Source organism: Ylistrum balloti, unplaced genomic scaffold (assembly GCF_031769215.1).
Source record: "Ylistrum balloti isolate Yb309-2 unplaced genomic scaffold, AGI_CSIRO_Ybal_v1 Utg369754, whole genome shotgun sequence".
Classification (NCBI taxonomy): Eukaryota; Metazoa; Mollusca; class Bivalvia; order Pectinida; family Pectinidae; genus Ylistrum; species Ylistrum balloti.
In genome coordinates, this window is record NW_026781956.1 from 936274 (window position 1) to 963918 (window position 27645).

The 27645-nt window shown below is 34.8% G+C and overlaps 1 protein-coding gene across 3 annotated transcripts in view; it reads left to right on the forward strand.

Annotated features, from left to right (window-relative positions):
• LOC132543382 (centrosomal protein of 170 kDa-like) overlaps positions 1–27645 on the forward strand; it is an 88566-nt gene that overhangs the window by 5245 nt on the left and 55676 nt on the right. For 2 of the 3 annotated variants that reach the window (XM_060206872.1, XM_060206874.1), the window contains exons 1-2: positions 21804–21995; positions 25853–25969. In XM_060206872.1, coding sequence (XP_060062855.1) covers positions 21972–21995; positions 25853–25969 — 141 coding nt within the window. In that variant the 5' untranslated portion in view covers positions 21804–21971. Of the gene's footprint in view, positions 1–21803; positions 21996–25852; positions 25970–27645 lie in introns of those variants that run through there. The other variant, XM_060206873.1, reaches the window with a different exon arrangement.

The following is a 27645-nucleotide window of genomic DNA, read 5'->3' on the forward strand; positions in this document are numbered from 1 at the left end:
TGTATGCACCAGTCTTGACCTTTCATAATCAGTATGCATTGAATGCATCTATGCATTATGTGGTCTTGCCATCAGTATGTGACTTTGACCTTTACAGACACTGGAGTCATCATGATCATGGGAGTCTGACCTCTAGAGACACATATTATAGTCATCATAAGGCCTTGACCTCTGTAGACAGGTTGGGGTTGGCCTTAACCTCGACAGACAAAGCAATGGAGTCATCTTTATGTATTGACTTCCTCTACAGACACAAATCTGATTCATTATGAGGCTTAGACCTGTAAAGGCACAAAATTAAGTCACCATTCTCACATTGGGGTTAACATGTGGCATTGACCTCTACACACTGGACTTATTCTATGGTCTTGACCTACACAAACACATTATAGAGTTATCATGTGACCTTGACAGACATACACAGGAGCTATCATATGACGTTGACCCCATAATGGAATCATCATGTGTCTCTAACCTCCCATACAGATATACAATGGAGTCATTATTTATTTTGGACCTCTACAAATGCATATTTAATATTTAAGTAATCTAGAAGCACACAATCCTCTTCAAAAATTCACTCAGATCGTTGTATGCTTTTGGTATCAACCCAGTACACTGTATTTCACTTTTTCAAAGTCAGGGTTTTCAGTCCTCATTTTCATGTACACAGGTATGGTTGGCACCACCAATCTATATATAGCTCCCTAAGGATATAGGGTTATAAGGTTGTATTGTAATGTATCTGTGCTGTTAGCATAAAGCGACAAGGTGTTAATGGTCACTGAATAAACAGTACAATGAGTTTAACAAGTTGAATTATTGGCCAAATATAAGAGGGGTTGAGGTTGCTTATTTTCAAGCACTCCCCCTTTACACTAGTTTTGACATGAAGGTGATGTACTGTGAATCAAGTGATCAATTTTTAGATATTTATTCAAACTTATATGGATAATGAGGCATTTATTCTGTATATTTCATTTTCACAGTATACATTGTAGTGAGCTCAGAGTGGCTATGTAGACTTAAGTGACTTTTAATTGTCCTTGTAACCTTAACCACTTGTTTTGAATATTTAGAGTGTGGAAAGTTCCTCCACAATACCAAAGTTTTTGAAAAAATAAATGATTCCCACAATTATTACTCAAGTGGTTTTTACTTAATTAGTTCTCTGTTTTAAAAATGAATAATTAATTGAGACTAGACTGCTTCACATGTTTTTGGAACATATTTTTTGTACACGTATACTATAGGAACATCCACTGTTTTGTGAAGATATATTATGTAATTAACTTTAGTGAGGTGAGGAGTGCCTAAACTAATACAATTAAAGACAGTTATGTATATATTGTTTTCCAAACTTTGGTTTTGTTTAGGCTACTTACATACATAGTATGTCGGACAACTCATACATGTGGATGAGTCTATAGCTGTGAACACTGATAATCTGTTAAGTTTATTCACACCTGAGCTTCAGACCACTATCCCCTAGAACTTGGGTTTGGGACAAGCTGATGGTAGGGGACAAGGTTCAGTTGTTGATTCCTTTACGGATTTGGTTTTCGCAGGTGGGGTTTTCCTCCAACATAAAAAACAACATTTGTTCCATAAGCTGTGTCACAGTAACAGACATTATACATACCTAAATGTATTAAGATTCATTTTCAAAGGATAAGTTGATGAGATAAGACAAACCATTTCTTGTCTTTAATCAGATTTGGTCTGAAGACCAAATGGTTGCTTTAAGTTCACCAAATACATAAATAATTTAATTTTAATTTGTTACAAAACAATTTCATAAACTTCAAGGCCTAAAAGTGGGCTAAATAAAAGTTAGGGATGCCTTTTGAATGCCCTCAGTGAACTCACAGGTATAGTTGTCGTCCAAATGGTCACTTAACATGTCTGAATACTTGCAGATACTGACAGGTACAGAAGAATTCTCGTTTTCAATGTCAGACAATACATTAATCTGTTTATCAGTCCTTTCATACTTACCTATCCAGTTTGAGTTATCACTCTTAACCGGACATATTGATGTGTCTAGATCTAACTGTAATTTTGGAGATATCTGACTTAGTGGGCAATTTAATGACAATAGAGACCAAAGCGGGATCTAATGAATAACTCGAAGTAAGGATAGACTAGTCCACATATCAAAGATCACCAGTGTCCAATATTGAAGGTATATCTGTACTTCAAATAGTGTCTTTGAGTTGATTTGAGGTTCCTGTTTGCTCCTGTGTGATCATAGTTTACTTGGCAAATACTTGACTTTTAAGACCATTTAGAATTATTGAATTTAGAGAAAATATTAACTTGCGTCTTAATCCTTTCTGAAACAAAATGTGTATCTAGGTGCTATATTGTAGCATATAACAATTCATGCATGAGGAAACATATTTGTGAACCGTTTATTTAATTACCATAACAAGTGACAAATTCACATCGGCCTTTTATGATGATATCAAAAGCAGGATTAAGAAAAGCTGAGTTGATGGTCCTGTCTACCCATGGGCCGTGTAGTGTGGTAGCGGGTGTTCGGTGATGGACCGGGTGCCTTATTTGGGCAGGGATGAAATAAGTGTAACCTTGGTGATTGTGTGTGACACATCTTAGGCACACCTTATCTTCTGCACTCAAGTAGATGCAACATATTATGTGCATATGATTAGTTTGGGATCCAGTCGCCTGACAGATGACAGGAGTTGTTTGCCATAATTGCTCATTGGAGCATAAAATATGGCTGTTAATATAACCAAGGCCTATCGCTTAATTACCAAGTTACAAAAGAAATATGGATTTAAAACTGATGCTAAACTCTGGAACAATAGGAAATGTTGGATCAATGAAATCGAGCCTCCGGCCAAAAACGTAAGTCTAACATACGATATAATGTTTTCTTCACTGTATTATACAGGTAGATAATTTATTATTGATGATAAATGTATCAACTTTGATTATAATTGATTAAATAGTTTGGGCATTTAGTTTACAGTAGTTTGAAAGTACAGGTACCATTTATACAAAAGTATCAATATACAATTGAAATCTAATAATATCTATAGAAAATTTAATATGCAAATATACATTACTAACTGTGTTAACTTAGCATGTTCTGTATTCAAACCTATGAGAATTATTAGAATCTGAGACAATATCTTATTCTAAACAGCAAGCTAGTTTAATTTGATGGTGGTGAATCATTTCGTGTCGGATATATATGCATCAGAATAATAGTTGTGTATGATTGATATACGTTCCAACTTTATGATACACTCCGAAAGGAATTATTCAGTTTTATATATATAATTATATTGAACTATCAATGACTTCCTTTCATGTTTTTATACCTTTACATACATATTCATACTACTTCTTTATAATAACATGAACTATACACCATGACGATGGTAAAAACACCGCTATACACACATATATCATTAACAGAGTAAAAGCTGGTGGTCAACCAAATTAGAAAAATATAAATCAATAAATCAGTAAAGCAGAAATGTGAAAATGATCAATGTTAAAAGTCAGAGGGAAAAAGAGACCGGTAATTTCAACTAAGTGTTATACAATTAAGGTGTTAACCTTCACAAGGAGAAATATGGCCTGATTGTGATTGGTATGTAACTGATGAATTACACAGTACTGTCAACCTGTCCAAGTGAACTTAGTATCCAGTTAGAGTACAGTATATAGGCCATGTCACTAGGGTCATAAAACCCTGGCATTCCACTGTACATGTTCCAGTATATGTACCATATCCATGTTTACAGTGCACAATCACAACATATGATCAGGTATTTTTTTACACTCATGGCACAAGTAATCTACTGCCATCAAAATTTGTTTGTCTATCACTTGAATTTTTTTTTTCATTTTGATTATGTTTTATCAAACTTGGGTATATCTGATATGTTGACTTAGAGATCCTAATCGGGCCTGTCTTCAAGGGCTAGTGTAAAGGAACAACCAAATATGTTGGGGGAAATAAAAAATTCTGAAGACAACTAACTGTAGGAAAAAACACAAAGAATATTCAAAGATCCAAGCTAAAACAATTAAGGTAAAACACAATAATATTAAAACAATTAAGGTAAAACACAATAATATTAAAACAATTAAGGTAAAACACAATGATATTAAAACAATTAAGGTAAAACACGATAATATTAAAACAATTAAGGTAAAACACAATAATATTAAAACAATTAAGGTATAACAATTAAGGTATAACGCAATGATATTAAAACAATTAAGGTAAAACACGATAATATTAAAACAATTAAGGTAAAACACAATAATATTAAAACAATTAAGGTAAAACACGATAATATTAAAACAATTAAGGTATAACAACAATAATTTTAATAAGCTTGGTTTGTATGTGTATTTACTACCTAAACAACCAGGCCCCACTTGTATAAAACATCTCAACTTGAGATTTCCTTAAGGCGAGATTTTCCTCAGCTGATATTTTTTCAAAAACGGCTTGTATAAAATTTTCTCAAGGAACAGGAGGAAGTCATCGGCTAGGATGTCCTGAAATTCCTTGAGGAATTTTCATACAAGATATTTTCAAGGAAATATTAGCTGAGGAAAATCTGGGCTTGAGGAAATCTCAAGTTGAGATGTTTTATACAAGTGGGGCCGGATTTGTAAGAACTGGGAGCCTTTAGGAAAGAAGTATGGCACTATACCATGATGGAGCAACCAATTTCAGTTCATCGCCTTTGGTTAATCCATAAATACATGACTAATGACAACATGTAAACGTGCATTTGGAGTCACTTTGTCTAAATATAGAACATGTATGTTCTGAATGTGATGTGTTTACCATGTATGTCATTGGCAAAATTAGGAATAAAACTGGGAAATGTACAAGAAAAGGAAAAACAAAAGATTCATTAATTGGCTGGAATACACCTTAATATGTGAACATGTATAATCCTGAAGATACAGTGAATCATGTCTTCTACACTATTAAGTCGAATTCTGTGTCTTTAGCATTATCATGTAATTCATTAGTTGCATTCATTATCATTAAAGATAATAGATAGGTTTTGGCCAGTGCCAGTAATGTCGCAATTCATATTAATTCAAATAATTAAATCAAAGGACACTTTCCACTAGAATTATTTTGTTAAAATGTTCATTAAAAACAAACCAAAATAAATAATATCATGATTGCTGGTAACTGAAATTGAAAGTACGACCACATGAAAATCCAACTAAAGTGGGAGTAATGTCTTACAGTCTCTGTTGACACTGATGTAGACATTTTAATTGTAATCTCAATAAAGAAAGCATAAACACTTAACATTTTTGGTTACAATGGATTTTTTTGTTGTTCAGTACATGCTAAATAAACTAATTTTCAAGGACAGTTTTCGAGTTACATCTGATCACAATGGATTAGTTTCAGTTTCCCTAAAGTCGGTGCATGTGTACACTGTGTGTCAAAATTGCATTTGAAGCCAGGGAAACTCCCATGGTTTAGTACATATTGCTCCAGGTAGCATACTTTGACAATGGTTGAAAAATCACACATGACATGTCTCCAATAATTTTTTCTGCTAATTGGGATTTGGCTATAGCTCAAATTCATCGTGATGAAAAATCCTTTTAATCCATTGTATTGTTGGTCACATGTAGGTCAAATCAGATGGTTTATCTCCATACCTCTTTGAACGAGCTATTTTAGAGATCAAAGTCCTTTATGCCACTTTTAAGTTTGAAAAATTGCACATGTAGATAGGAAGTGCTCAATCTCAGCAATGAGAACAATAATGTGACCAAAGTGTTAGTGGTCTCATTCGGTTTGATGTATTCAATGACTGGATTCAAGTGGAACAAATATGTTACTTCCTCTACAGAAGTCAGCACTAACACTTTCTTTGCCATGGAAACAACTAAATATATGTTAGTATAAATAACAAATGATATTAAAAGGATGTCATCCAAAAGGAGCCACCATCTAAATTGACAAAGCATGAAGGCATATTTTCCACATTATCAAAGTGAATATTGCCGCTTTTTCTCCATTTCAGCAAAGAACATTGTGTGGCTTATTGGAAATTAGAAAGCAAACTGTAAACATTTTTATCATCATTTCAGACAACGACATGGAGACTAACTTTCATGATGCGTATGTCATCTCATTATCTAAACACCACTGATACACTAATTCCAGTCATCTGTTTTATCAGTTGTCAAGTAAATCTTGTAAAATACGAGATACAATGCAACATGTCACTGTACTGTAATACTGAATGACTACATGGGTACATGCATGACAGTGAAGTGGAAAACACAGGCAACTAACATGTACATTTCACCTAATTTAAAAGTACCTCAATATTGCACAGAAAATACATATTTATTTTACACTATTAAATGTATTCAAATTTGAATACAGTAATTAGATACATTGGATACAGGAAACAACCATTTTCTGCCATATTCAAAAACCACATGTACATGTATGTAAATGTGAAATTTGTCATGATTGATTCATTGAAAATTTGAAGAACCATAAAAGTGTGTTGATGACACATTGCATTTGTCAAACACATTATTTTTCTTTATATGACATTAGCCTTTTTGCCTAGTAACATTACATGTGTTTAGCAGATATGATTTGACATTTGAAGATAGCTGTGAAAAAATTTAAACTCGCTTTTAACAGAAAGTAATGAGAAATCCTCCTATTAATTTCTGGACATCATGGACAACTATACCTGGGATGTATTTTGTTATTTACCATCTAGTGATATCATTTATCACTGGCATCACATGAATGTTTGGGATGTACATGTACCACACTGATAGCAATAATATTTTACAGTGAAAGGGACTACAGCAACGTAGTTAGGTGATTGTACAACATTATAAGCAGTTATAGAGTGAACGTTGAACATGCTGCCCAGAAAATAGATTTATTTTGTGTGAAGGAACTAGTTAGACACAGACTTAGATGTATTCAGTTTCTGAAGCTTATAGATACATATACAGAAGTTTCAAAAGATGACAAAGACATCTACGGAAGCACATTAACTTGATATTTTAGTGATGCTGTGAGTTAATTCCAGTGATATTTGGAGAAAGGTTGATTGTGCCCCTGATAGTATAATTTGGAGAAATGCTGTGCTTAATGTGTCTATATTATCATCTTTTAGAAAGTTGCTGTGTAATTTTGTTCATATTACAGTATTATTTAGAGAAATGCTGTTTGTAGCCAATGTGACTTTTTTGATAACAAAAATATCCTTTCAGGTTTGTCTGTTATACTGTACCCTTGGAATGACTTCCATCAGGTTTATCTTTTCCACTGCTGAATGTCACCTTCAAGTGGCCCACATGTTCATCTAAATCTTGGACAGTATGTACTCAAAGCATGGCTAGCTTACAGTGTATTTCACAGCTTTCTTTTCAGTGAGAATGATATACTGAAGGTATCTATTCTGAAAACAAAGGACCAAACATATGAACTAATTAGGAAAAGCAAATTAAGTTTAACTTAATTAAATGAAACCCTGTTAGATGTGTTTAAATACTTACCGTGGCTGATAGCTTACATTTTATGTATAATCAATTTTCATGTGGAAGGTGAAAAGGATATCATAGCATAATTAGATTTGTTACAGATTTTAATCTTACAGAAAACTTGTCCTTGTAAGACATGGATGCTCGAAAGTAAATTCCTCCTAAAAGTTTACTGTTGATTATAGAAGTGAACAACATTGATAGACATCCATTGGACAGGTTGACATGTTGAAGGTGATTTGTCCGCTTTATAATTTGTGAATGACCCATGAGGTCTGACCATAAAGGAGCTGTGGTGGTCAAGCTGAAGAGTGTATCTGATATTTATCATTACTCCACATGTACATACAAATGCACTATGTTTTGTGCTGAAAGTGTGAAGTTTCAGTAGGTATTCAATTAATATAGCAAATAGAGTAGGACCCTTCCCAACAAGGTAGTTTATTATAATTCTCAATAATCACATATGAATGGTTACCGGAATACACATGCAGCTCCTAAAGATACCTTTGTTAGAGATTTTGGGAGCAGTGTACGCTACATGTCTGTAAATCAATACAACAAAGTGAAAGAAGTTGAATGTGTTTTGAATGTTCATAACCAATGTTTAAAATCTGCTTCAGTTCTTATCAGGTGATGTATATCCCTGGTGTAATACACAATACTGCCAACACATTGGACACTACATTTATAACTTTATGACTTTTATGATCACAGATTCTTTATGAAGATTACCAGACATTGAAACTCTATGATCACAGATTCTTTATGAAGATTACCAGACATTGAAACTCTATGATCACAGATTCTTTATGAAGATTACCAGACATTGAAACTGTATGATCACAGACTGTTTATGAAGATTACCAGACATTAAAGCTGTATGATCACAGACTGTTTATGAAGATTACCAGACATTAAAGCTGTATGATCACAGATTCTTTATGAAGATTACCAGACATTAAAGCTGTATGATCACAGACTGTTTATGAAGATTACTAGACATTAAAGCTGTATGATCACAGACTGTTTATGAAGATTACCAGACATTAAAGCTGTATGATCACAGATTCTTTATGAAGATTACCAGACATTAAAGCTGTATGATCACAGACTGTTTATGAAGATTTACAGACATTAAAGCTGTATGATCACAGACTGTTTATGAAGATTTACAGACATTAAAGCTGTATGATCACAGACTGTTTATGAAGATTACCAGACATTAAAGCTGTATGATCACAGATTCTTTATGAAGATTACTAGACATTGAAACTCTATGATCACAGATTCTTTATGAAGATTACCAGACATTAAAGCTGTATGATCACAGACTGTTTATGAAGATTACCAGACATTAAAGCTGTATGATCACAGACTGTTTATGAAGATTACCAGACATTAAAGCTGTATGATCACAGACTGTTTATGAAGATACCAGACATTAAAGTATGATCACAGATTCAGACATTAAAGCTGTATGATCACAGACTGTTTATGAAGATTACCAGACATTAAAGCTGTATGATCACAGACTGTTTATGAAGATTACCTGACATTAAAGATATATGATCACAGATTCTTTATGAAGATTACCAGACATTGAAACTCTATGATCACAGACTGTTTATGAAGATTACCAGACATTGAAACTGTATGATCACAGACTGTTTATGAAGATTACTAGACATTAGAGCTGTATGATCACAGACTGTTTATGAAGATTTACAGACATTAAAGCTGTATGATCACAGACTGTTTATGAAGATTACCAGACATTGAAACTGTATGATCACAGACTGTTTATGAAGATTACTAGACATTAGAGCTGTATGATCACAGACTGTTTATGAAGATTACCTGACATTAAAGCTGTATGATCACAGACTGTTTATGAAGATTACCAGACATTAAAGCTGTATGATCACAGATTCTTTATGAAAAGTATGAAAGATCCAGAGATATAAATAGTATGATGATTAAAGATTACCAGACATTAAAGCTGTATGATCACAGACTGTTTATGAAGATTACCAGACATTAAAGCTGTATGATCACAGACTGTTTATGAAGATTACCAGACATTAAAGCTGTATGATCACAGACTGTTTATGAAGATTACCAGACATTAAAGCTGTATGATCACAGACTGTTTTGAAGATTTGACATTAAAGCTGTATGATCACAGACTGTTTATGAAGATTACCAGACATTAAAGCTGTATGATCACAGACTGTTTATGAAGATTACAGACATTAAAGCTGTATGATCACAGACTGTTTATGAAGATTACAGACATTAAAGCTGTATGATCACATATGAAGATTACTAGACATTAAAGCTATATGATCACAGATTCTTTATGCATATTAATTACCAGACATTAAAGATATATGATCACAGACTCTTTATGCATATTAATTACCAGACATTAAAGATATATGATCACAGACTCTTTATGAAGATTACTAGACATTAAAGCTGTATGATCACAGACTGTTTTTGAAGATTACTAGACTTTTAAACTGTATGATCACAGATTTTTATAAAGCTTACCAGACATACTGTGTTTTGACACCGTGTACAACATCATGTATCTATACTTGATAAACTCATATTTGTGCTCTGCCCTCTACACACAGTTTGTATAATGAATGTCATTTGTGGAATTTTGAATATTTGTGTCAGATCTTAACAGGATAATTTCTCACTTGAACATATATGTATTTACATGATTATCAGAGGACTTCTACTACAACTGGCCTTCAGCCTGAGGTGACCTTCAATTTCATGCTGTTTCTCACTTATCGTCCACATTTCCAATGTGCTGTGACAGTCTAATCAATTTGTAAGCTTTAAAAATTCATAGCTTCAAATAACCACAGTTGACTTTTACACTTCAAATGAAGTTTATTTAGTAGTTTAGCCGTCCTATTAGGGACACGTGGATGAAATGAGGCATGTAACTTATTTACTGTCATTATATGTAGTTACCTGTAACAGGATGCGACTGTTCATAAAACAGATCTCTGTCAGTACTGGTGTATACTGCAGTGTGTTAAGTTGAACACAAGTGACATCGTGACATCTACATGTGTGCTGTCACAACATCACTAAAGAAATAAACTCGCATTACATTTAAAGACGTTTGTGTATTGTAGTATTGACCTTGCACTTGACTTAAGACCAGGGAGATGTTTACCTATTGAATGATATCAGATATTATGTTGTATGAGCTTTGTTTACTTGATGTTTTTACTAAAACATGTCATTGATAAGTTCCTGTTAATTCTAACTGTTTAGTATATCAATGCACTGATCTCATAAAAAATGCTTAAGACGAGACTCCGATCAACATTCTTATTTTATATTAGTTTGATTTTAAGGTTCTGGATAAAGTAGCCAGTTAACTAATCAGTTTGGATCTAGTGATTATCTATATCTTTATTCAGTTAATTGATGAGCAGGAATTAGGATGTATATCATGATGTATGAACATGTGTCACACTGTGTCTGTGAGACATCAACCTAGGAGGCAGTCCCTCCTATTACTAACACATATGCCTGTCGGGATTAATTAGGCATGATTTTCACGGTCTCTATGGCTTCATATCATTTGTAGAGGTGAGACAGCAAGAACGAAAGACAAGGATTGATGGTTTAAACTTGGTGTTGGGATAAGATGTGCAGGGTTTTTCACTTAATAATTTGAAATAACATGGTACAGTTTATACACAGATCTTGATTAGATGTTGATTGTAATAAGACTTGCAAGAACCAGATGTGTGATTGAATGTGTGTTTCTATATGATTATATATGGCATATGAGTAAGTACAGGCTAGCTGGGAAATAAAGATTAAGCAATGTGGACAGTGATTTATTTTGTTTTCTTCCTGGGACTTCGATTTCTCTTCAGAGTGATCATTTATACTTATAGTTGATAGATCCTATTATAACACACAGTAAAAACTGAGGATGTTAAAGTGAGGAGGTTGTCGTTGTACCACACAGCAACATCTGATGATGTTAAAGTGAGGAGGTTGTCATTGTACTACACAGAAATATCTGAAGATGTTGAGGTGAGGATGTTGTACCACACAGTAACATCTGGAAATGATGAGGTGAGGATGTTGTTGTAACACACAGTAACATCTGAAGATGTTGAGGTGAGGATGTTGTTGTAACACACAGTAACATCTGAAGATGTTGAGGTGAGGATGTTTTTGTAACACACAGTAACATCTGAAGGTGTTGAGTTGAGGGTGTTGGTGTAACACACAGTAACATCTGAAGATGTTGAGTTGAGGGTGTTGGTGTAACACACAGTAACATCTGAAGGTGTTGAGTTGAGGATGTTGTTGTAACACACAGTACCATCTGAAGATGTTGAGGTGAGGATGTTGTTGTACCACACAGTAGCATCTGAAGATGTTGAGGTGAGGATGTTCTTGTAACACACAGTAACATCTGAAGATATTGAAGAGAGTATGTTTTTAACAAACAGTAACATCTGTAGATGTGTAGGTGAGGATGTTGTCAGTGAAGTCACCAGATTACTTTTATCTATAATAACCAGGTGGTGAAATGACTCACAAATGCAAGCTGTTTAAAAGGAGGACCTTTAGAGTCACCATCAGATTTATAGTTACATTAGTGAGTTTTAAACAGTTAGAATGTATTTTGGAGGAAATATATGAGAGAAGAACAATATATGTGTAAATTACTGTAGACACTCTCTGATTGAGACTGTTCTAATAAGCATTTACAAAGACATAAGTAAAGATTACATTGGATTGGTCATGCACCATTGAAGGATATAAGCATTTATCGATATCTGCTCGACAGTTGGTTGAAATTGTTTACACAGAAGTTTGATGAACTTTAAAGGTAAGGAACCATAAAATGTAAATAGTTAATGTATATTTAAATGATAAACCTTGTACATGTTTATATTACATAACATCATAAATCAAATAGATAAGCAGTTATCTTTACTGTACAGTAAAACACCTGCACTGATCTGAAATTATATCAGTCAGACTGATTAGCTTTCAGGACTCTTTAATCAAAAGCTATTAGAACTGAATTATGTCCCTTCCTCTGTCAATGGACGCTCACAGATCTGTGACCTTTACTGTGTGAATTAGGCCACTGACCTGGGATCTTAGCTTTAAATATCTTTTGTCATTCAAACATTGTCGTTCAAACATTTCTGTAGAAATCAAATAAGGACTTTATTGACTTTTACTGAGAGAAAAACTGTAGTTTTGTTTCCCTCATGACCTGATACAGTTGTGACTGACCATATAAGAACCTGTTATGTGTGGTCAGACTTTGAAGTCTTCTTTTGTTACCAGGTATACAGCAAGGATTAAAGAGTTCTGTCTCACACTTTCCCTGTTTTTATGAGAGAAAATAGAGTATATCCATGTATCAGAAAAGGCTGACTGAACAGTTTAGATGTAATTTAGACAGTTTAAAAAATATCTTCATTATTTTCAATGCTATCAAATTATAGAGTAGAATCAATCCAGACACCTACCATCTACAAAGTCTGCAGTTTAAATCACATCAGCATAATTTAATTCTTACATTATTCCAAATCTGATAAATAACCCTGGTTATCAGAAAGATACACCATTTCTGAAGAGTTAGCTCTTTATCCTGATTTTCTGTCATAATTAAACTTGTAAGATTTGAGCTGTGTAATAACCAAAGTGAAGATTATATTTCTATATTTCTTGCATCTTAAAATGCAACAACATGAACCAGTTACTACTTCTCTCTGTAAAATAACCCATATATGTCATTGAATTTGGAACAAGAATTGGTACACTCTAAAAATTATAGACTGTGATTTTTCTTTCTATTTTGGAAAGGTGGGGGGCATATCTGGTTTCATTGAAGTGTTTTTTGTAGGAGTGCAATAGATGGCCATACTTGGGTTAAACTGATATAAACTCTCAGAAGAATGTCGGTTACAGATACTGGTAGTTGTAAATAAAGGCTTAAGTTTACAATTGGTGTTTAGATTATGAACATTAAAGATTAGCTCCATATACATATGTACAGGTGTTCTAAATTTTGAAATTTCATTACTATAACTTTAGTATTGGCAGTTGGTGGCAGACAACATCAAATGTGGCATAAATTTGATATGTCACTGAGGGACAGAAGTGATATAAATAATATGATAACTAGTCCAATATGATCATTGATTTATACATTATTGGAATATTATTTTAGCAGCATAATCATTAAGGAGGAGGGGAGAGGATATGAGTATATTTATTGGAAAATGTTCGTCAATATTCTTTACAGATTTTATTGTTTACACAATATAAATTAGGCATTTGATTTAGAAAAAAAAATTATTATCGTGTCATTTAGATACCAGTATTTAAAATTCTATGTATGGCAAGTTCCATTTCAAACAAATGACCAATCACCTGTAAGTTAAATGCTTTTATTTGATGGTTTTTATCATAGGATTTTTTTTTTTATAATTTATTGTTCCATCTTATTGATTCTTTTTTTTTTTTTGATAATTCATCGTTCAGTCTTATTGATTTTCAGTTATGGTTAATGATAATGTAGTGCTGTCATGAGTCAACTAATACAGTGGTGTATTTGAAACGTAAGCTGATGAGATGAGACCTTAATTACTCTCAGAGAAAGGATTTCTAAAGAAATTCATGGATACTTTGATAATGGTATTGATTTGATTAAAACATAATGTGTTTTTACATTGTGTGCTTTTAATTTTTACCCATTTTCAGAATCTGAGGTAAGAGTAATTCAAGAAGAATGTGTATGACACACAGTGGCTTGCCAACTGTTACCAGGGAAGACGTCCCACCAAAGCCTTGTGAGCTTGTTTCAGTTCTGTTTATAAAAATCAGTTCTGTTTTTTCATCCAGGACAAGTCACATAGAAGACTGGGTCAATATTCATTACCTTTTTGACTAACTTTACAGATAAGACATAGAAATACATTATCCGTATTAAATCAGATGGATATTTAATATGTATTTTTAAATTCTGCCGTAAAAGGTCATTAAGCTTTGAGCAACCCTAGAGACACCAGGCTCCAGTAGAGCCAGCTGCTGCATGGCCTGCAGATCTCTGTATAAAGTCCCTTATCAGGCCTAACACCACATAAAGGATGTAGATCTCTGAGATGTCGACAACATTCTCATGTGAAATATTTTAACACTCTTGAAGTGCCATCTTGGAAGAAGAAGAACTTCCTGATCTTAAAAATGAGCGGTGGAAATTTTTGGTTCCAAAATAAGTTGGGTTTTGTTGAAGTACGTAGTCAACTGCAGTTCAAGCTTCAGACCAGGATTTACTTTGATTTTACAGGAATGCCTGAGGTTTGTATCAGATTTGTAACATTTGATAAAGCCAGATTTACACAGACAAGACTTACATGATATGTTTGTCTGATAGCATTAACCAAAAAGAAAAGACAACACAATGTGTCATGTCAAACAAAAGACTGTTAAACATTTGGGCCCAATAAGGTTATTCATTCTTAATGTGGTGTGAAATTTCATACAAATGTGGCTTGGGTTTGCTAGCAGGTGATAAACATGTAATATGTACAAATATTGACATGCACTGGTTAATACAATGACTTGTAGAACAGTTCACGTCCTGGGGGCACCCGAAACATGATACATGTATAAACATTCTCCCAATCAAATTTAGACTTGTGACCCAGACACAGTAGTTCATTAGTCAAAGGACCCCTGAAAACCCAGATACATATTCAAAGGAGACCTAAAGACCCAGATAAATTGGTTCAGAATCACAGGGCTATCTGAAGACCAGGATAGAGTAAATCAGATTCACAGGGCTCTCTGAAGACAGGGATAGAGTGGATCAGATTCACATGGCTCTCTGAAGACAGGGATACAGTAGATCAGATTCACAGGGCTCTCTGAAGACAGGGCTTCTCACAGGGCTCTCTAAAGACAAGATAGAGTGGATCAGGGCTCTCTGAAGACAGGGATAGAGTGGATCAGATTCACAGGGCTCTCTGAAGACAGGGATAGAGTAGATCAGATTCACAGGGCTCTCTGAAGACAGGGATAGAGTGGATCAGATTCACAGGGCTCTCTGAAGACAGGGATAGAGTGGATCAGATTCACATGGCTCTCTGAAGACAGGGATACAGTAGATCAGATTCACAGGGCTCTCTAAAGACCAAGATAGAGTGGATCAGATTCACAGGGCTCTCTAAAGACCAGGATAGAGTAGATCAGATTAGCAGGGCTCTCTGAAGACAGGGATAGAGTGGATCAGATTAGCAGGGCTCTCTGAAGACAGGGATACAGTAGATCAGATTCACAGGGCTCTCTGAAGACCAAGATAGAGTGGATCAAATTCACTGGACCAATAAAGATCCAGATACATTGGTTAAGATTCACAGGGTCTTTTATAGGCCCAATGCCCCAAATCTCTCTTTTTTGGTTCATATTCAAAGAGCCCAATACCTCTTATTTCTCAATGATTCAGGTTCAGAAGTCCTGTACTTTTATTACAAAACTTACTACTCTATACCTGGGTGGATAATCTGTTCAGCATCATCTTCCCCCTTTTATTAAGGTCATGCTACTTTGCTACTAGACTAGCATATTAGGGTGAAGTATGTTCAGTAAGTTGTTTTGAACCACATTCAGGGTCAAATATGTTAAAATTTCCAAACAATTTCATTTCAATCGCGAAAACACTCTCGGGCAAATAGCATGCCTAGTGGATGGATTTTCAAGTTTGTTCAAATAAATGACCCACCCACCTTGAAGGCTGCAGAGGTCAACTGTGTTATTTTTCTTCAAGGGAAATATTCTGAAAAAAAGTTAGAAGCTACAACAGATGAGCCTATTGAGCCACTTGTTTTCATCTGTTGATCCATTTATCTAACTTTCAAGTCACTTTCTCTGATATTTCAAATGCACAGTACTACACAGACACAGTCTTCTTGGTAGGAAAATAACTGGTTCATAGAGGGGGACCTGCTAGGACTTAATACACTAGTCTGTTGTGTTAATTGTATAGTTTTGCTGTACTAAAAAACTAATTACATTTGGCATAGAAGGTCAAACTATGAATTCCTGCTAGGTAGGAGATTAAAGAGAGTGTTTCCTTGGTTTTACAAATGAATCTAGGCAGTTTTGTAGTCTTGGCTGTGTAACAAACATCTGACATGGTGCAAGATTTTGATCTTCTACAAATGTCATGTATTGTATCAGTTTATGACCAAATCAGTGGACCACTATAGAAACACTTCCTGATGTTGATGATTCACTAACACCTGTATCAGTTAATCAGTCAGTGTACACCAGTTGTTTTATACCAACAATCAATACTGTTACGTATATACCTTACTGGATCTACCTATAAAAATCTGCAATGTTAGACATCAAACCTTGTTACTAAATATCCAAAATCAGAGCACAAGGAAATAAAACAAGTGTTGGCCTCAATTACAGTTTCAATAAACATGGACCTTTTGTCAGCTAAATGGGTAATGATGTGGTATTTTGGACTCTGAATGATAAAGAAGGTTTGGAATGTTTTTGAAGTAAACAGCAAGAAGAACATTTCTGCTCGTGGTTTATGTAAGAGTCTGTGGCAGTTGATTCAGACTTATGATGGGGAGTTCTGAAGGGTAAACATTCTAGCTAATTAGATGGAGTAAATATAGACACCTAAATAAATATTCCACATGTACAGATTGGGTACAAGCATTGCAGATTAGAGGTTGTGTACCCAAGTTGATGAAAAAGTTTCTTGCCTTTGGGAACCCATCTTATTCTTTCCACTTTGTTTATCTGTTGAGAAGGTTAAGGTTCTTTCTATTTGCCATCTGTGTAGATAGTGGAAAAGTTTGTCCTTAGCTGCCACATGGCAATTACGGTATATAGTGTAACCTATATCTGTCCTGTTAATGGAACAATTTGTCCTTAGCTGCCACATGGCAATTATGGTATATAGTGTTACCTGTATCTGTCCTGTTAATGTTTGATACATTGTTAGTGAGTTAATGATAATTTCTTAATGAGATGTTAATGAGGCTACCTTTGTGGTACAAAAGGTCAAGTTTGACTTTGGCAAATGAAATTTTATCAGAGTTTATACCAAGCAGATTTGTGTTGTATGAGATGAATGAGGTATTTTGTTGTCCCAAAGGCCTGGCAAGGGCACTATTTATATTAATGCAACATTGTTGATTCAATGTCAGCCTTCTAATGACTTCAGTAGGTTTTAGTGAAACCTAACAAATAGGTCAAGTGTAAGAATAACTGTAGTTGAGTTTAGATTTTAGGACGTCAAGGTTAACAAACAACAAAGCAAATACTGACATATTTCACAGAATCTAACTTCAAACTACCCACCATACAAGTCTTGGTCAATTCAGATAAGTAATGTCACATTTCCAGACAAGAACAAGGTACTAATGAACATCAAACATGTTCTGTTCACATCACAGAAACAAATAGCATATATTTCTCAATAAGGTCATTAAGACTACCATAAAACTTCCCCATAGCCTTCATCTGCCTGTTTGTCTCAAAATCATGTATTGTGTGAGGTTATCATTTTTACTTTTTACCAGGAATTTCTCAAAAACTAACAGTAAAGTAGAAAGGTGATCATTTTCTATTATCTAGGGGTCAAACTCAGAACCTCTGACCTAATTGACTAACCAACAGAGTAATTCTATAAGGCAAATCAGTAGGAAGTGGCTAGTATGTTACAGATGACAAAAAAACTCATCCTGGAGTTTCAAGAGTAAGTGATGATTGTACAATGTTAGTACAACATGTATCAGCTTTGTTAACATTTCCGGGGTCCAATGTAACAGAGGTCATTACTTTTTCTATGACTCTACCTGAAATCAAATACTTGATTAATGCTATATCAACTGAGCTTTGGAGACTTTTCTATAGCTAATCAAGCAAGAAGCAGGTAGTATCAAAAAGAAAACAACAGGATGATGCTTAGTTCCCATATTTCTGGGGTATTTCTGTTTTAAATATTTTCAAGGTTTGTGGAAATAATTTTCCCACTTCAGTATTACTTTTACTACGACACAGCCTGAGTATCAAATTGGTATCACAGATTGCCATTATTAGCTTTAATTTGACCTGTAGACCATAGGTATAGAATTGAAATTGATTGCTGTATTATTATTTAGATTTTATAGCAACTGTGATTTACTGATATTGAGTGTGATGCACCAGACAGACAACATATTGTTACAATAACTCTACTGTTTGATGTGAACACTTGCTTTATCAGTCCAGATAATGTGTATCATTGTTAATGTAGGATTGTGTGTTTTGTTTATCAACACATTATCAGAGAATGATTAAATAGGGTACTTCAGAGGTCAAATACAATATTCATACATCTATGTATCACATACACCTATATAACTGCATATTAAGTATCAAGTCACTGATATTTAAAAAAATTGTTGTCAAAGGTCATGATTGAACAAAGACATTATTTATCAATGTTCAAATTCTTTCTCTTTTTATATTAATCTTCTGAAAACAAATAATGAATAAGGATCATTACATCAAAATGTCACCACCAAGTTACTGAGATGGCCGTGTGATAAGCTGAGATACAAGTCTCAGGTATTCTAGCATTTCTGCTGTGACAGCAGACTTATAAAAACAGTTATTCAATTAGCACACAGGCCCTGTCACACAGTAGTTGGTCTGTCTCAATTTATCTGTTTATGTTTATAAAAAAAATTAAAAAAAACCAGTTTGCAGCGTATGAACATAGACAATGGTCTATGTCGTGTATGTTAGTATGGCAGTGGTAGTTGACTCATTTCCGTGTCCTGAAGAACCTAGTTACCTTAGCGGGATTGATAGCCGACACATAATTAAACATCCCATGTTTACCCAGACAAATCTCTACGACACACCACTGTACAGCCAATCACATCTCAATAATGGGATTACCTGTCGGAGGATGTCAAAAATACTTTTAATATTTAAAAAATAATATTTAATGTGAACTACAGACACATTGTCATACACTTGAAGAGACAAGTCGGGTAGGTGCTTTGTACACAGTATAGAATGTGTACTATACCAGACCTGTGTGAAGGAGAGAAAAAATTGGGAGTTTTGAATGACATCCAAATACAGTATATCCAATACAACATGTGGAGTATTGTACTTTAAACATGTTTGTGTGTAGTGGGGTGGCCCTACTATAACATAGAGATGTGCAGATACGTGGGTAAAGTGGCTGTGTAACCTGTTGATCATGGTAGTGTGGAGTATTAATGAGATGATCAGGGATTTAAATGAAGTGTTATGAAAGTCTGATGATGAAATTCACCATGAGAAGGAGCAAGACTTGGGGGAGCAGTCGTCTGTTAAGTGAAATGGTAAACATTTCTTCATAAAATTTATAATTATGATTTTTCTGTAATTCAATGAAATTAAGAAGGAATATTTATCATAAATTTGATTTCTGTTGGTTGATATTTTCTCCAAATCTTCAAACTCTTGTAATTATAAACAGATATTTGTCAATATCAACAGTGTTTAAGGATTACTTGATGACCCAACATTAGCATAATGAAGATGTCTTCTTTTTTTAACAGGTGATTTTGATTCAGTTATAGTTATAACCACAAATACAAAGTTATAATTGGTGTAATATCCTGTTTTGGTACTGGCCCTCATGTACTTTTGTGAATGACTATGATAATGCGTCTGATATGGTGACATACGCTACCTGGGACAATGTGACCCACACAATTATATTCATGAATTTGACTTATCCAAGAAAGTGTCAGATTCTCCATTGAGAGAATAGATATGTATTGTAATGTGTAAGTGAGGGGTAAAATGAGGCTCGTCTCGCCTTCAGGTAACATACACCTGTGTTTGTATACAAGATTGTTATCTCACTGGCCCATACACCACACAGGACCTGTCTCACCACATTCGGAGGAGCCCTACACTAGACCCAATTCTGTTTAATTGGGGCTGACAGGGGTCAGAAGTTAGATACATTTGTATGAACCATCTTTCTTAATCCAATATTTATAATTACATTTTGTATTATAATTTGAATGGAAGGAAAGACTTCCATTTGCATCACTCTCTCATATATCTTACGACAGTTGGTTCTCCAAGCATCTGAACAGGATTAAATTCTCTTGATACAAATCTTTATTCATTCATGTATTCCTGCCCTAATGTATTGCCTGTACCTTGGCCTGCCCTTCTTTACCCTATTGTTAGTATGTACTTGTCCCTATTCTCTTTCTAGTTATCAGGGGCATTGCCCACATTGTACACATTCAATTGCCTGGCAATTAGCCTGCCTATTGTATTTTTGAACTCATGTCTTACCTTGTCCTGTTATTGCATTGTCTGTGTACTAGTTTTTGCCCCTGCCCTGTTGTATTGTCTGTGCCAATTTTTGCCCCTGCCCTGTTGTATTGTCTGTACCGATTTCTGTCCCTGCCCTGTTAGATTGCCTGTATTCATCTCTGGTTCTGCCCTGTTGTATTGTCTGTACCAATTTTTGCCCCTGCCCTGTTGTATTGACTGTACCGATTTTTGCCCCTGCCCTGTTGTATTGACTGTACTGATTTCTGTCCCTGCCCTGTTGTATTGACTGTACCGATTTTTGCCCCATGCCCTGTTGTATTGACTGTACTGATTACTGTCCCTGCCCTGTTGTATTGCCCCTGCCCTGTTGTATTGACTGTACCGATTTCTGTCCCTGCCCTGTTAGATTGCCTGTATTCATCTCTGGTTCTGCCCTGTTGTATTGTCTGTACTCATCTCTGCTCCAGATTTATTATATTGTCTATATGTGTTTCTGTCCCTGTCCTGTTGTATTGTCTGTACTAATCTCTGGCCTTGTTTGCCTTATGGTATTGTCTTTACTCATTTTTGGCCCTGCCCTACCATATTGTCTGCACTATAATATCTATTGCCCAGCCTAATTATATTGTATATTCTAATCTCTGCCCTTGTTCTGTTGTATTGTATGTACTCAATTCCTGCTCATCTTTATGCATGCTGTATTTTCTGTACTCATCTCTAGCTGTCTTGCTCCATTGCATTGTCTGTTAACCTGTACATGTCCTCTTGCGCTGTTATCTGCTTGGCCTAATAACTGCCTCAGTGCCTACCCCACACAGTGACTACTGTGTAGTGTTATCAGTAGGCTTGGTTTTGAATATCACCCTGAAACACTTTCTACACATAATTCAGCAGTGCATGTTCAGTGGGATAAACATGGAGTGTCTTCACCAACAGAAGGTGCATGTCTGTGAGAGGATGTGATACATGTAGGGCTGTGTGTAGCCCTCAGGCAATGGGTTTTAGGGATATGGAGTACCAGAACTCTTGACAATATCATGATGTCACACCGCAAACAAACGGTAAGCATGGTTTGTCTCTGATGATTCACTCTGTGATGTTTGTCCCATACTGCCATGTAGAATCCTGAAACTCCAACCAACCACTAGGAAGAGGCAGGTTGTTGGATCAGAATTTATTCTAAAGCTTCCCCTACTGTCACTAGACGTCATGGTAGACAAATATCATTTTTCATTTTTCTCTGTCTGTGTGAATCTGCTATGTAGTTATGATGTAAGATATACACCATGGTGGCTACATTAGTAATAGGAATAATTTTGAGTTTCAGCTGCTTTCTGTGTTATGGCTGGAATAACATTCCATAAAGCATGTAATTTAACATGTTTGTTGAAAAAGCATGGTACTTCCTGAAAGTATGTGATATTGGTAGGGTGGTGTGTGACTTGATGGAGACCGTGTGACCACCTGTGTTGAATGTCCCACCTTGTTACATAATTAAGAGGTCACACATTTACGTGTTGGAAGTCAGTCTTACAATATGTCTTCTATACTGTCTTGGTTTAACTAGAATGTAAAACCATCCCACAGGAAATGTATCCATAGACACTCAGCTTAAGGCTTGCATCGACCCATTGCTTTTTATTGGATGATTATACACAGCCAAACAAAACGTGTTTACATACATACTGCAGATGACTCCTAGGATGAAATCTGTCTGACAGTCTGTATAATGGGTGTGTTTTTTTGTCAGGACAATATATGATGGCAGCTGGTATTAATAAGAATAAAATGAAATACATTTGGTTTATACTTGGTATCATTAGTCAACCAAATCTCTATAGTGAAGTTAGTCAAGTGTCATTTCTGGTTGAGTTAGTGTTACAATATATATCAAACTATGGAGTTGTCAGTCTGTATGTTTTATAAACCAAAATGTTTACCTGTAAAACTATAATCATAACGAGATTCTAGTTTATCAGCTTCAGTTCTCACCTGTGTAATGTATGATATACATATACCATTATGATAAACTAGATTTCTATCTGTTCATTGTTTGTCTATGTGAAGTAGGTATCTGATAAAAGTGATCAGCTTTTAAGTAGAGAATCAATAGATTTTCTGGCTGGCAGTTCTGTCGGAGCCATGGTGCACCGGTATGGCATGATTGATCACAGTGATTAGCAGACACAAATGCACACACCTACATTTGGACAATGATAGCAAACACCTGCATATCTACAAATCGCTTTATATTAACTTGCTATTAATCCCTCCAAACAGCTAAATACTGGATTCAAAACCTTCTCTGAAAAATCTGTTAGGTTTACAAGTGAGATAAATGCTAAAGTTTAGTATCCAAATGACACATTATACCCTGTTAAAACCAGTTAGAAAGATAAAACACACTTTTGTTATTTTGAACATAAATGTTATGATTTAAATGCAGCTTATGCCCTGTTGCACATATTGGATCTATCAGTATTAAATTTTACCTAAACTCACAGATCCTCTCATCAGAGTAATTCTCCTTTAGCTGGCTAATCTCTTTTCATTGTATATATTGACTTTGAATTACAAAAAAAATATATATGCTCATTTAATTAGAAAGGATGTTACATTGTTGTTAGCTAACTCCTTTGATGGAAAAAGAGAATTTGAAGAAAGAAAGGAGGACATCTTTCAATTCTCCATATCTCTATCATAAATGACCGTTCAAAGTATTTACAGTTACCAAAATAGGGTTATCCACTAAAGTTTGTGTTTACAGAGAATAGTCTGTGTGTACTTAGACAAAGATTTGTCTGGAACTACTGTACAGTTTCTATATTGATGCTCATTTATCATCAACAATGGCGTCCACAGATCATTTATAAGTGCTAGACTATCTCCTCTTTATGTGAAGGAAAAAGTTAGTTGTACAAATAAAAAAAACTTACCTGTAGGTTTACTGATCTTGGGTTGATAATGACTTCTTAAATATATACACAAAGAAAAAGGAAAATTTTCATTATTTCCATCAATAAGTTTATGTAACATTGTAATGAGTTTAGTCACTATTATAAGATATGAAGTATTTGGGTATCAATTATTACTGATAGATTTTTAAAATAATCTAGATTCATATTTAAAGACTGAATAATGTCTCGCCTGTTTCCTTGAATGTTGTATACAAGTTACAGTAGATATTTTGAGAGTAAAGCTTCAGGGTTCTACAGCTTTATTAACATTTCTTTGTAGAAGCAATAACAGTTTAATCTCTAGCATTATCGTGGCGTTGCTGGGGCAGTAGCTAAACAATCACATTCCATAATGATGACGAAATCTCTAGGAAATAGCTATGGTATCTATAGTCATCAAAGATTACAAAATTTATCAAATATTGCTGTAAGGTATATCACGATTTTCTACTGTTGATGAAATTATATTATAGCTTGCAAGGCGTAACCACAAGATAGATATAATAGCTATGGGATCACTATAATGAACCACAAAACTCCAGGAATAGTTTAGACACTGGTGCTTTTTATAACCCAGCTGTTTGTATATGAGAACAATTTTATAGTGTGAAAGTCCATTTCCACCACACCTGGCACATAGTTTTACCTCTATGGAAACGGAGGGATAGGATAAAGGGAGAATCCATCTTCATCTCTAAAGCCAATTCGAGGAGGAAATCAGCTGGTCAATAATCAATTGTAACTCTGAAAGTTAGTACCAGTGAAGTAGGAAATAGTTTTCCCTTTATAGAGAGGGAGGGGTAGGATAAGGGGAGAATCCATCTTCATCTCTAAAGCCAATTCGAGGAGGAAATCAACTGGTCAATAATCAATTGTAACTCTGAAAGTTAGTAAGTTAGTACCAGTGAAGTAAAGGAAATAGCTGGTCAATTCAATTGTAACCTAGTTATAGAGAGGGAGGGGTAGGATAAGGGGAGAATCCATCTTCATCTCTAAAGCCAATTCGAAGAGGAAATCAGCTGGTCAATAATCAATTGTAACTCTGAAAGTTAGTACCAGTGAAGTAGGGGAAAGTTTTCCCTTGATAGATAGGGAGGGGTAGGATAAGGGGAGAATCCATCTTCATCTCTAAAGCCAATTCGAGGAGGAAATCAGCTGGTCAATAATCAATTGTAACTCTGAAAGTTAGTACTAGTGAAGTAGAGGAAAGTTTTCCCAATATTGGCACTCTAAAGAAAGAATCAGCTAACCAATATTGGCACTCTGAAAGTCAGTACCAGTGTGGTTGGAGATACTTTTTTGTCTACAGAAAAAGAGGAAGGATTACAAGAGAATCCATCTTCATTTTCATGCATATAGCTAGAACAAATTAGCTAGCCAATAATTGTAACTCAGAAAGTACCAGTGAGCAGGGGGATAGTTTTCTATTTATAGAGAGGGACGGGTAGTGTCCATCTCTGAATCCAAAACTAAGAGGAAATCAGCTGGTCAGTTGTTATAACTCTGAAAGTCAGTATCGGTGAGGTGGTGATAGTTTTCTGTTTATAGAGAGGGACGAGAAGTGTCAACCTCTAAATCTAATACCAAGAGGGGAATCAGCTGGTCAATTGTCAGTAACAGGGTAGGGGATAAAATCAAATTGACAGCCAACTGACTGAAAGTCTCCCCAACCACTAAGATTGATACCAATGGTGGAAAGAATTAATGGCCAGGAATATCACTGATCATTTTCCTGCTGCACAACACACATTGTATTGGGCATGCAATTTAATAAGGATCGTGTTTGCCCTGATGGATTTCCTGTAGGCTAGTGTTTTGTAAAAACTCCAATATTATAGTAGATCTGATTAAATCTTGTTATTTCTATTTTGCCTCTCATTGATTGAACCTTTCTGCTACACATGCCAGATAATGTACTGTGTCTGGATTACTTGTTTTCACTAACTTTTTTTTTATCACAGGACCCTGCCCCAGCTCAGGTGGAGGACTGGTGTCTGGTGGATGGGGAGGGGGAGCGCTACAAACTGCCTAAAACCATGCTCTTTATGGGTCGGGAGGAGTGTGATATTGTGGTCCGGGTAAGTTTATCATTTGTTACATAAAGACTGACAGTATACCCTTAAATCAGGTGTTAAAGTTATCAGAGAAATATTGTAGTCAGGGTTTATAAAGACTGACAGTATTTCCTGAAATCACAAATCAGAGTTATCAGAGAAATACTGTAGTCGAGTTTATCATTTTATAAAGACTGGTGTCTGGTGGATGAAATCACAAATCAGAGTTATCAGAGAAATACTGTAGTCAGGGTTTATAAAGACTGACAGTATTTCCTGAAATCACAAATCAGAGTTATCATAGAAATATTGTGGTCATGGTTTATAAAGACTGACAGTATTTCCAGAAATCACAAATCAGAGTTATCAGGTTTATAAGTTGAAATATCATTTGTTACATAAAGACTGACAGTATGAAATCACCCTTATTTCCTGAAATCACAAATCAGAGTTATCATAGAAATATTGTAGTCAGGGTTTATAAAGACTGACAGTAGAAATCACAAATCAGAGTTATCATAGAAATATTGTAGTCAGGGTTTATAAAGACTGACAGTATTTCCTGAAATCACAAATCAGAGTTATCATAGAAATATTGTAGTCAGGGTTTATAAAGACTGACAGTATTTCCTGAAATCACAAATCAGAGTTATCATAGAAATATTGTGGTCATGGTTAAGTTTATCATTTACGTATAAATTGATAGTCCTTAAATATTGTGAAGATACAGAGATGATCATGATAAATTATTATATTACCAGACAGATACCACATTAATCATACCAGCTGGCAAAATTGCCAGAATTTAACATGTCTGTAGAGAGAATACACACATCAACATGAAGAAACATACTCTGGCAGTGCATTTTAAGCCATTGTGGCAGTGATTGTAACCGGACTTGCTGCAGTGATTTTCACAGCTGAGTTGGCTAGTGTTGTTTTAGAGTTCACTGATGCTGTGTTAAAATCCCAATTTGGAATTCATTCTCCTGTAAAGTGATGTCTGACTAAACTTTATAATTGATGTACACTTGGCAAGTGATAAACCATACTTACATGTTTTAGATTATAAATACTTTGTTGATAGATTTACAAGGGAGATATATTGCGAAGCTGTACAGAATGACCTGTCATGACCGTTGAGTGTTCATCTAGATTTTGGAGTTAACTTATCTGGTCATGCTGTTGATTTATTATCTTTTGATGATCTGTATTTTGTTTAATGCAATAAAAAGACCATGGCTTTCCTGAATGATTGGAGAATTTTCAGTGCTCCAGTTATTCCTAAAAGCATATACTAGTAGATATTTAATCAAGAACAAAACATACAAGACTTCTAACTATCTGGATTTGTATTTTTTCTATCTTTCATAGAAAAAACAAATGTTCATATCTCTAATCACTTTGAGTCTAACTTCAGTGAAGACTATAATGAAACAGAAGACTAAATATTAGTTGTGGCTGAAGAAAGCAGGAGCAATTTACTGGCAAACATTTTATGAAAACAGAACCTGTCAATTAAAGGCCATTTGTCTGGCAAGTGTCAAAACATATTTACTTTATGTAAATGAAGTTCCTAATATCAACAAGAGTTTTCTCCCCTTGCCCCGTTATTTAGAGCCAAACACCTTACACACTGACTACCGTGTGTATACAGATATTGCTTGATCGTGAGTCAATGTTTGTGATGGAAACCTGTT